Source organism: Rhincodon typus, chromosome 40 (assembly GCF_021869965.1).
Source record: "Rhincodon typus isolate 14 chromosome 40, sRhiTyp1.1, whole genome shotgun sequence".
NCBI lineage: Eukaryota > Metazoa > Chordata > Chondrichthyes > Orectolobiformes > Rhincodontidae > Rhincodon > Rhincodon typus.
In genome coordinates, this window is record NC_063371.1 from 6,680,794 (window position 1) to 6,693,047 (window position 12,254).

General features: G+C 40.9%; 2 protein-coding genes across 4 annotated transcripts in view; one reads left to right on the forward strand and one right to left on the reverse strand.

Moving 5' to 3' along the window:
* gnsb (glucosamine (N-acetyl)-6-sulfatase (Sanfilippo disease IIID), b) overlaps nucleotides 1-9,617 on the forward strand; it is a 39,645-nt gene extending 30,028 nt beyond the window's left edge. Inside the window, exons 8-14 of one of the 2 annotated variants that reach the window (XM_048618613.1) lie at nucleotides 213-331; nucleotides 4,171-4,274; nucleotides 4,704-4,802; nucleotides 6,322-6,432; nucleotides 7,218-7,325; nucleotides 7,555-7,715; nucleotides 8,488-9,617. In XM_048618613.1, the coding sequence (XP_048474570.1) occupies nucleotides 213-331; nucleotides 4,171-4,274; nucleotides 4,704-4,802; nucleotides 6,322-6,432; nucleotides 7,218-7,325; nucleotides 7,555-7,715; nucleotides 8,488-8,542 (757 nt within the window). In that variant the 3' untranslated portion in view covers nucleotides 8,543-9,617. Of the gene's footprint in view, nucleotides 1-212; nucleotides 332-4,170; nucleotides 4,275-4,703; nucleotides 4,803-6,321; nucleotides 6,433-7,217; nucleotides 7,326-7,554; nucleotides 7,716-8,435 lie in introns of both variants that reach the window. The other variant, XM_048618614.1, reaches the window with a different exon arrangement.
* polm (polymerase (DNA directed), mu) overlaps nucleotides 1-12,254 on the reverse strand; it is a 225,292-nt gene that overhangs the window by 62,621 nt on the left and 150,417 nt on the right. The window lies entirely within an intron of this gene.

The following is a 12,254-nucleotide window of genomic DNA, read 5'->3' on the forward strand; positions in this document are numbered from 1 at the left end:
CACACACACACACACACACACACACACACACACGTATCCAACCATTTGGAGAAGAAGCACCCTGTAGACCAGATGTTGAAGGCACATTCTGTTAATTTCTGGGGGAAACCTTTGCCAGAGGTTTTTCAATCCAGAAATCCTTAATGCACAGTCAAATAGCCTCCATCTTGCAGTTTAACAGAAACTATTGCATTTCCTCCTGTTCCCTACAGGTGGCAGACTTTGCTGTCTGTAGATGATCTGGTGGAGAAGGTGGTAAAGAAACTGGAGGAAGTGAAGGAACTGAATAACACCTACATCTTCTACACATCTGACCATGGTTATCACACAGGTCTGTTTCAAGTCAAGCTTTTTGCACAACGGTCATGTTGCATTTTATTTTTTCAAAGATGTGATATCATCTCAGTCACTCGTCTTATCCATCTGGTATTGGCCTTGTTGTGAATGTGACAAACTCCTTTTTGTTGGAGAATGTTAGACATAATGTGAGACATAATGGTTTCTTGGAATGGGTGCATGTTGTGAAAATGTTGCTGGAGTCTTCTTTTCGCATGTCACATTTACCCATTTCGCCAGATTTTATGAAGACTTGGCTCTGAATATCAAATAAAAACTGAAAGAACTGTGAATGCTGTAAATCAGAGACAAAAATAGAAATCGCTGGAAAAGCAGGTCTGGCAGCATCTACGGAGAGAAATCAGAGTTAACGTTTTGGATTGAGTCACACTTCCTCAGAACTGGGTCACTCAACCTAAAATGTTAACTCTGATTTCTCTCCACAGATGCTGCCAGACCTGTTAAACTTTTGCAGCAATTTCTATTGTTGACTCTGCTAAAAGGTAGTAAGAAACTCCGATTTTTATTGCGAACCAAGTGTGACTGCAGTTCATGGAGACTTTCATCCATCAGCCAAAGAGGTTATTATTCACTGTTGTTGTGGAATCAAACATCTTGCTTGGCCTTAAAAGCAACTGTTATGAGTGCACAAAGCAACAGGAGGGATCTCGTTTGCTCTGAAGCTTGTTCTGCCATTCAACTCTACCATAAATGATTTGCGTAACTCCAAATAGCTGCATTTTCCCCATGTCCTCAATACATTTTGGTTCACAGAAACCTACCAGTTACTGATGATTTGCCCCATTGTCAGTTGCTGCTTGCATGCCAGAGTTTCAGATTTGCTTTTATAGACAGCCTAATTTTAAAACTGTTTCCTATTCCTTGTTTCCATAACAAACACAAAGTTTCTCATTACTTGCACCACTTAATATCTTAAATTTGGCTTTGCCCCTTTGTTCTAGGAAATACATGCTGAATTGGCATAATCGGTCCTTGTAGGTTAACCTTTGGAATTCTGGTTCCATTCCAACATGAGATAGTGGGCAAATCCACCCCCACAAGTGCTCAAATTGCCTGGGAAAATTCACTCAGGGGGTGATCAATTGGACAGAAGTCACCATCATAAATAGAATGGAAAGAAACAGTGAGACTCGGAGTGCTGGTTATCTCTGATGTGACCTCTCGGCAATAAATGTGGAAGGGAAACAATCCGTGAATCAAGAAGGAAATGGCTGTGAAGAAGATAACTGGGAACAGTGAGCGAGTTGCCAGATCTGAAGCAGGAGTGGAGGTGGAGAACTGGAAAGTTGTACCTGCAAGAGGGTTGTTGGGGAACGGGAGGATGTGGTTGGGGGAATGAGATGCAGAGGACGAACACTTTTCAACCTGTCCACAAGTCAATATTCTGCAAACTGAGATGCACGAAAATATGAAATCACTGAGGTAGTGGACTCCTTGCAAATGAATTAGGTATCTCTTCATGGCTGCTTAAATTCAAACTTGGAAAAGTGATCACTATAATAAAAACAGTGCATTATTATATTCGAATATGGCATTGAGATTGAAGATGCAGTACATTAGTAAATGGAAAGGCTCAGTTGGCTGTACAGTTGGTTTGTCTTGCAGTGTGATGCTAACAGCGTCGCTTCAATTCCTGAACTGGCCAAGGTTACCATGAAGGACTCTCCTTCTCAACCCTTCCCCTCATCTGAAGCTGGTGAGCCTCAGGCTAATGAGAGAGCAGTCCTACGGTCCTCTGGGACCAGGGCGACATGATCCAAGGGAAGCATAGTGGCTCAGTGGTTAGCGCTGCTGCCTCACAGCGCCAGGGACCCAGGTTTGATTCCACCCTTGGGCAACTGTCTGTGTGGAGTTTGCACATTGTTCTCATGTTTGCATGGGTTTCCTCCTACAGTCCAAAGATGTGCAGGTTAGGGTGGATTGGCCATGCTAAATTGCCCATAGTGTCCAGGGATGTGCAGGCTAGGTGGCTTAGCCATGGGATATACAGGGTTTTGGGGATAGGGAGGAGGGGTGGGTCTGGGTGGGATTTTCTTCCTGTTTCGTTTTGGTATGCTGCTTTCCTTCCAAGGCCAATGTATCTTCCCAAAGCTGTGATACCCAGAAATGTTCAAGTACTTCAAAGGTAGCATTTGCAGCACATTGCATAGTTGCAGGGTCATTTTCAACTTCTTTCTCTTTTTCCTTTAATCATGCTCATCATTCATGGAGCATTTTTAACTATTTGCTGCGCTTGTTTGTGGTTTTGTAATGATCTCTGTACTTGATTGTCTAAGCTCCTTGGATCTCCACTGCTTTTTAGCTTGTCATCGTTTTTTAAAAAAGTATCCTCTTTTTACAGTCTGGGAAAAAGCCTCTAATTGTCATCAAGCATCGATCCATTCTCATCTCAATTTCCAGCACTTGCCCCATACCTTTATGTGCTGTGGTGTTTCAAGGGCCCATCTCAATACGGATTAAATGTCCTGAGGGTTTCTAACTCTACCACCCTTTCTCAGGCAGTGAGTTCTAGTTCCCCGCAACTGTCTGGTGAAACACTTTTTCCTTAAATCCCATCTAAACCTTAGCTTAAAACTGTGCCCCCTAATTATTGACCCCTCTCCTTAGGGGAATTGTTTCTCCCTATCCACCCTGTCTACACCCCACATAACTCTGTACAACTCAGTCAGGTCCCCACTCGGCCCTGTCTGCTTTGAGGAAAACAACCCCAGCCTTTCCAGTGTCTCTTCATTGCTGAGCCACTCCAGCCCAGGTAACATCCTGGTGAATCTCTTCTGCACCTTCCCTGGAGCAATAACATGCTTCCCAAAGTGTAATGACCGGAACTGCACACAAGTACTCCAGCTTGGGCCTATCTAATATTATATACAGCTTCATTGTAAGCTCCTTGCTCTTGTATTCAATGCTTTGACTAATAGAGACAAGTGATCCATGTGACTTAACCACCTTATCTACCTGTCCTTTTGCCTTGAAGATCTGTTGGCACGCACACCAAGATCCTTCTGATCCTCTGTACTTCCAAGCATCCGACCCTTCAATGTGTACTCTCTTGCCTTGTTAGTATTCCCAAAATGCATCACATAATTATCAAAATTAATTTTATCACTGTTCTGCCCATCTGACCAGCCTGTCTATATCATCCTGTTGCCCAAGGATTTCATCCTCGCAATTTCACACATTGCCAATTCTCATACCTGTGCAAACTTTCTACATTTCGACATTCATGTTTAGGTCATTTACATACAAAACAAACAACAGATGATACACTGCCAAATCCTGTGGTATGCCACAGGACACAGGGTTCCCAGCCTTCCTTTGACTATCACCCTCTGCTTCCCTCTTTAAACCAATTTTAGATCCAGTTCACCAAAATGTTCAATCCCATGGGCTCTTGGCTTCTTAACCAACTTGCCACACGAGACCTGGTCAGAAGCTTTACTGAAGTCCAGACAGGATCTCTCCCTGATAAAGCCATGCTGACTGTCTTGATGAATCCATGCATCTCCAAGTGAAGATTAATTCTGCCCCAAGGAATTGTTTCCAATAGTTTCCCGATGACATATGTTTGATTCACTGGCCTGTCGTCTCCTGGTTTATCCCAACCATACTTCTTGATGACTTTGTTATTCATACTTCCATTTTATACTGCTTACAATGCCCCCTATTTTTGTGGCATCAGTAAATCTCATGTATGTTGCTCTCTATCTTATTCATTTCAGTTATTTATAAGTAAAGTGAATATTTGAGGCTAGAAAACAGATCCCGATAGGAGTACCAACAGCTGCTATTGATAGTAACTTCATCTGTTTGCAGGACAGTTCTCTCTCCCCATTGACAAGCGTCAGCTTTATGAGTTTGATATTCGAGTGCCATTGCTGGTCCGTGGACCAGGTATCAAACCTAAACAGATCATTAAGGTACGTATTCTCTTCAAGCATAGCATTTGACTCTAATTCATAAAATGAGTCCCAGTTATGGAACCCATCAATAAGACCAGCTCGGGGACAACAGCAATCATTTGAAGCTGGGCAGTAAAACAGAACAGAGAATTCATAAAGAGATCTTGCATTGAAATAACACCTTCACCATCTCAAGTATCCAGTCCATGATGAACTTTTGCATTGTAGGCCCCTCGTCTAATGGATGGAAATAGATTTTGTAGCATATGCACAGCAAGATCCCATATTAGCACTATGATAAGGGATCAAATGTTGTGTCTCCGGTGTTTGATGACAAAGACTGGGGAAGGATCAACAAAATCATACATGCCACAGCACAGTTCTAGGTTTCATCCTAAAGTAAACAGCCAGAAAACTGCATTCTACCTTTATCATCTGATTGCTTAGGAACCCATCCTGAATATAGACCTGGCACCCACCTTCTTGAATATCGCTGGATATGATGTCATGCAAAGCATGGACGGCACCTCTTTTCTTCCCCTCATGGTGAGTACCGTATGCTGACGCTCTTCTTACTGTACCTCTTCAGACATGCTGTGTTAAAATTCTGCTCGTTCCACTTGTGCTGCTCATTGATGGTGAAAAGCAGCAATGCAAAGGCTGACCCAACTCTTCAGGTCATAAGCAGAGTGTCTAATCAAACAATAAAACCTAGTCCACAGGAAGGCTCATGCTGATGAGTGGCAAATGTCACGAATATGCAATGATAACATATAACAGAAGGCATTCTAACCACCTCCCCTTGAAGTTCAGTGGCATCGACATAAGTGGAGGTCAGAGCTGGATATTGTCCAGTGAGCTATTTATTTGCTGAATCCCTAAACCATTTAGTAGTTCAAATTCATGCAAGGCACCAGTCAAGAGTGTGAGGCAACACATACCTATATGCGTGAACGTCACTAAAATCATTCTCACTTCATCCACAACCATAAGTGTTTACTCAGTCCACCACCAGAGAAATGCAGTTGCAGTGTGTGTTATTTGTTTTGTCAAGAATGTTATATTCAATCCTAAAAGCACCAAATGTCAATTTTTAAAAAAATCTTGACCTCTATGGCAGTGATTCCTATCTATTCACACTGCTGAAAAGGCAAATAGTGAATGGAATCGCAGGCTGATAAATCCTGAAAAGCTGGAAAATGAAGGCTGCTTTCATGTTCATAACCACCCTAATGTCAGCCAATTGATGATTAGTCCCATCCAAAAGAAGACTTTTCTTAGAACCCACAGCCCAAATGATGGCAAGGTTGGAAGACCAGCTCTGGTTTCCCCATTGGATGCCAGTCCAGAACCTTGCATTGAAGCTCAGTCTTCATTAACACAATAGCTTGGAGCAGGTTTGAACTCACCACCTTCTTACACACATGCAGCTAAGAATGCTACCAGTACTAAATAAGTACCAATACTAAATAATGCTCCTCTTAAATCAATGGCATTGCTCCCATGGCCAATAGGAGACTTTGTCCGAGGAGTTCACACAGAAGATGAAGCCTGATGGGTCCTCTGTGCTACCTGAGTGACAATTTCGAGTTGTAATGCCGCAGTGGATAACCTATCACTAAAAATTTTACATTTCAACAATTAATTCCTCCCTGATTGCCTGATGAGAGGGGGAAATGATCAAACATGATTTGTTGACCATTGGCACCCAAAAGAACCCTGACAGTATCTGTGTTTCATTCTGCGCTATACTTGTCAAAAGCACTTGGGAGAAAGGTCACAAAATTAGAAATCACTGGAAAAGCTCAGCAGGTCTAGCAGCAAATGTGGAGAGAAATCAGAGTTAACCTTTCCTGTCCAGTGACCCTTCCTCAGAGGGGTGCCAAAACATTAACTCTGATTTCTCTCCATAGATACTGCCAAACCTGCTGAACTTTGCCAGCAATTTGTGCTTTTGTTTCTGATTTACAGCATCCACAATTCTTTCGGTTTTTATTTTGGGAGAAATGTTGGTTAGTTTGATCCCTTCTTTCTGTTCTAACACTATTCCTTCCATTTATTTCAGGATTCTTCACAGAATAAAACACATTGGCGCAATGATTTTCTGGTAGAATATACTGGAGAAGGTGATGCTAAGTTAGACCCTGCATGCCCTAATGTTGGACCTGGCGTGGCTGTAAGTAATCAACAAAAATAACTTGCATTTATCCAAATGTTTAACATTGAAGATGCTGAAGAGGCAGATCCTGTTTAAATAAAACGCATATTCTAATTCTCACTGGAAGATTGCTGTTATTCTGGAAGCATTCTCAATACTGAAGATTTTTGTTTCAACTGGCTGCTCCACAAACCATCATTGTGAAACTTTATTCACTGTTTCCGTGCAGGAGCATGAATGCAGATGAAGTCATACTGACTAAAGCGTTGGCATTGATTCTCCTGCTGGCACAGTGGGTAATGGTTATATTTGAGTGAAGCAATGTAGGGCAAAAACATTTCAGGTTTGATCTCATCTTTGTTTAAAAAAATCTCTACTTTGACTCCATGCCGTCAAGTGCTTTAAAAATATAGTTATTTAACTGGTTTCCAACAGTACCCCATACATTCACGAAGTGAAGAAAAAAGATGGTGTTGAGCATGCTTTACATTGTGGGACTGCAGTCACAGGGAGAATTAAGCACACTTCTTGTTTCTCATCACTACTCAGTGCAAAGCTTGTGGATAACTGGCAAGGACAGAAGTCAACGTGACTGTGGTGTGGAAACAGTGCACCAATGCTTTCTGAACATGAGGTTCTGGAGCGTAATTGGAGTGTTTCAAAAACTATTACAGCAAAAGAGGCACGGAGTAGTTTTGAAAGCTGAATAAAACGAATGTCAATTTAACCAGCCACACTTGCAAAGCTGAGTTAGAAAAGTTCGAATTTGCAAGTTTGATGTTATCTCCTTCTTGTTTCCTTAGGAATGTTTTCCTGACTGCGTGTGTGAAGATGCTTTTAATAATACTTACGCTTGTGTGAGAACATTATCGAAAGTCAATCTACAATATTGTGAATTTGCCGACAGTGAGGTAGGTGCCACCTGTCAGTCACATGCTGTGTGAGCCTTTTTCCTCCAGTCTATGCAGATTCACTATCTGCAAGCAATGGGGTGTCCGAAGTTAAAAATGTGCACTCAAACAGTATTTTAAATTTATTCTCACCTGGTTGCTGCACATGCCAGTTTCCATAGATTCTAATTTCACAGTATTAACTTGCCCTGAATTATTTTAATTATTCCTGTGTTCTTTCTTTTTTCAGTCCTTTGTTGAAGTCTACAACTTGACCTCAGACCCACACCAGTTGGTCAATATTGCCAAAACTGTAGATCCTTCGCTACTTGTGAAGATGAACCAGCGATTGATCAAGCTAGAATCTTGTTCTGGAAATGACTGTCGTACGGTAAAGGTAGAGGAAGATGGGTAAGTGTTAGGATGCAATGATCATGAAGAAGGTATGTTCCAGCATTTGAAATTTTGCTTCCTGTCTTTTTTGTTGAATTTGGTTTTTTCCTGTGAAAAGCCCAGCAATTACATTTCAAAGATGCTCAAATGACTGTAAAATTGTTTTGACCAGTAGTTGTGAAAGGTACAACATCAATGCACATTTTTATTCTATGTTGCTACTTTCTGAGGTTTTGAAGAGGTATTTCAGTAGTCTTTTCTTCCTTCGTTTTATATCATTATATGAACCATTACATGTATAAAGTTGCACGGGGAAGACAAATCCAATAACCACACAAATTGCACATTGAAAGCAGGAAATGATTCCTTGTTTCAGTTTGACCCTATCTCTGGCATGCAGATGAATTCTAATATCTCTGAGTACTTTGCCAAGAATTAATTAAGATCATACAATTTGAGACTGCAAACTGGACTGTACAACTGAGTAGAACATTGAGGAACGAAGACAATTCATATGTCTGCCATGAACTTTTGGCACTTTTTGATGTGGCCATTGAATGAAAAGAAAATAATTTTAATGGACTGCATAGCAATGACCCCAATGTCAGCCTCTGTAATGGGAACTAACTCTCATTTAAATTATACTCAAGTAAGAATGTCTGAAGCAGATTTTTGCATTGGGTGGAGGGAAGACTTCTTCACGTTTCCTTCTAACACTGTCATTATGCTTTTTTACAGGTGTGATTCCTAGTTGTAGGAAAAATTCTAAGGATTGCTCTCTTTCTGGCAGGTTGTATTTGAGCAAACACAGACCAGCCTCTATCCACAAAGGAAAGAATGATTGAAAACCCAGAGATTTGGGTCCACAAACAAGCCGAGTGTGCAATAAGTCATCAGAAAGAACCTAAATTCAAACAGCAGGCCTTTTTCTTCTTGTTAAACACTCCATGCAAGAAACTCTGCTCCTATCTTAATTTGAGATGTCCTGCTGTTTACTTTTAAAAAACCCATATTGTTTTTGCAGGATTACTTGAATATGGTTTCACACCATAAATAGAAATAAATGAATACATTAACCTGCTGGCAGTTTCACCTGTCAACTGAAGTACTTTTTTATTGGTTATTAAGATCATTTATTTCCCCACCCGATCCATTGCTTGGTTAAGCTCTCATTTTTGAAGAGTTTTCCCAGCTTATTTAGAAGAAATTCTTTGTGTATAGCTCATTGAAATTGTTTCCCAAAAACTAAAACTCCAATTTAATGGGTTTGACTGTATAAAATCTACTCATCCTGAGGTGGATCTTGATGCTTGGGCTGATTCTGTTCATCAAAATCCTGCAAAGGCCATTTGGATTTATGAGTTCTGACTGATAGATAGATTGATTGACTGACTGAACTGGAGAGAAGGATAAATCTGCACTCTCCTGTGAAATTGCAAGTTTCTGAGCCATCTCTTTACTGCGAGTTAGCCATAATCAAATGTTGGAAGTGGATTAAAAGAGCTGTTTATATGGATGTTAGCATATCACACTCTACTTCAGTGTTTTGCTTCACTCTGTATTGCAGCAACTTCCATAAATCATGATTACATAACTACCCAGTGCTTACTTAGAATGTTTCCATATGCTGGAATCGGTTTTGAGAATTCCTGCATTAATTTGAAGGAAGGATTATAAATCATTACTCCTCTTCAGAGTAATTGACGAAAGATCAAGCTGCTTTTGTTGGATTTATTAAAATAAAGCTGGAAAGACAATTAATGTTGCGGAATTCTTTAATCTCTGGGATTTGTAGTCTGAATGCAAAAGCTTTTTGGATTTCTGTGCTAAAGGTGTCTTTTGACCAGTATTAAGCTGTTTTTCTAGATGTAGGAAAAAGCAAAAAATTAAAAGAGTTCTAAATTAAAAGTGCTAATTGTTTAGATGTGTTTTTGAGATAAAAAATGAGTGGAATCTTACAGCGGTCTGAGTAAGGTGTACGTCGGCATAATTTGTGGCAGAAATGGGCGACAAGTCTGGCGAGGCCTATCTTAACCTCGGGAGCATCTTTCTACATCTTTTATGCTTTTGCCAAGTGGTGAGGAAAGTTTTTTGCTAGGCACTGGCAAGTTACCAATGAAGGCTTGATAAAAACCTTTGCTGATGTCACAATTCATCCCACTAACCATCAGTCTTATTTTACGAAGTGCATTGAACAAGCCAGATGTTGACAAATGCCAGCATAGCAGTGAGAGTGACTTCAGCTCATCACTTAGCCTGAATGACCACCATGGTGGGCATTGTCCATAATCATGGACACTGACATCCAACATGTGCTAGCCTCCAAGGGGCCTCATGGCACGTTACCAATCCACTTACTGGATGCTTGTTGCACTGGCAATTACCATACATTGAAGGACATGCACCCAGCTCATGGACTGTACCTAGCTGCGTCTCTGGGTTCTTGGTGTCATAGCATTCAGTCACTGAGCTTACCTCAGAATGCCTGTCATTTTTTGCACTTTGTCCCTTCAGCCGGAGAGACTCCTATGACCTGTCCCTTGCTTTGCTGTTTAGCGTTGACACAAAGCCAGAAAGTTTGTCACACTTGTCAACAGGCATCTGTCAATCAAGGGAAATAGCCTTCACACACAGTGTACCTGCATAGTTAGCGGGCTAGTTGGTTAGGGAGGTGTGTTTGCTCAGATACAGCAAGAAATGTCACTGGGCTTTGTGATGAGAAGAGTACCTCCCAAAACCTCAACACAACTTGTATTTAGCCAAAAAAAAACTATAATATTCAGCCCAATGTACTTTGCTGCTTTCTTTTGCTTGACTACTGTTTGACTGCTTTCACAAGCTAAACACCAGCAATACTTTAAGGAATTCTCTGCCCTGTCATACATTAGTAACTACTACTAGGTACTAATGCTAACCCTCAATAGACGTGTTTCTACTCTCTGTAAAAAGAATAACTTATCTCTCATTAACTCATCTCTCAAGTGGAAAGTTTATTTCTTTTTCTTTAATAAGGCAAAACAGCAAAATAAAGTAATGCTCAGACCACAATATCCAATCAGCTACTTTCAATTCAATATGAGTCTTGTATCTTGCATATTATTTCACTTTGTGCAAAGCATGCATTCCAGTGGTCTCTGATCCTCCTCCAACAATGGATATCTGATTTTCTTTTCACTTTATAGAGGGACTGTTCCCTCCATAGTTTTCATGTTTTCTTCCCCTCTCTGCATCAACCCTGCCACCTCATCTCCTGACCACTCAAGCACAACAGACACAAGATATGTCTGCTGAACAAGTTCTATGTCACGATCTAAGTGTCTGAAAACCCAGTGACAGTGATTTACCTATAATTTTCCAACTCGAGTTTCTACACCTGCTTATGGTAAAGTTTTTACTTGAATGAAGAAATCAAAGAGATTTTAGAATCATACAACACACAAGGAGGCCATTCAGACTGCTATGCTGGTCTCTTCTGTGCTGGCTTTGTGTAAGAGATAATTCATTAGTCCTACTTTGGGCGTTTATTTTTCAACAACTGCAGTTTTTGCTGTTTATAAAGAGAAGTATCAGCTTCCTGTGTCACAACATTAATTCTGGCCCAGAAAATGTCCTTGCATGGGAGGTGAACGTTTGTAACAGACACATATCCTGAATGTCTCAAATGAAGTTCGCTTTGCTGACTACCACCATGTTCAGAAATGTAACCACAAACTCCTGGACGTTTGATCAGCACCCCAGCCACCGCCCTGAACAGTCACTGCGTCTCCCACCTGTAGGACATGACTGACGTGTGTGTCTCAACAAAGGCACACCGAAAGCATTTGTGAGTGTACACCCACACCTACAGACTTGACCACAAGTAAAGGAAGCAAACGTTTGGAAACACGACATGCAAGTTTTTCTGAATTGCATACCCCATTATGACTGGGAGATAAATCACTCTTCATCATAGCTGGATAGAAAGTGAGAAACCCCAGTCACAGCATAAACTTTCACAATGTGTACAATACCAGTGTAAGAAAGAAGGTTACAAGTGTAAGAAAGAAGGTCACCAGTGTAAGAAAGAAGGTCACCAGCATCTTCAAGACAATTGAAATCAGCAATCAATGCAACATCTCATGAATAAATAAGTTGCCGTTTCAATTGGTCCATTCCCAATCTAATTTGTGTCATTTGTGGGATTCCAATGTTTCATTAAACTCAATGCTTTTTTGAAAGATAGCATCTCTCTGTTAAGCCTTCTGGTCTTATGTGTTTGAAACAATCATACCTTCCAATTATCTCAAGCAGTACGTGATGGCACTGTGGAACACATCCCATAATTTCTGAGAGATGTGAAAAGCATGACATGGTATGAGGCTCCAATTTTCATCAAGGAGATGGCAAAGTTTTTGTCTGCAGGAAAGAGACTAACCCCCGCCAACGTTTGTCCCAAGAAGGTGGTAACAGGGGTGAAGTGGGAAACCAGCAGAAGAGAAGGCCATCCCATCCTAAGTTTAGTGGCCTAGCTCTAGGTTCTCAAAGCCTCATGAACATTCCCCCAACCCAATCCACCCC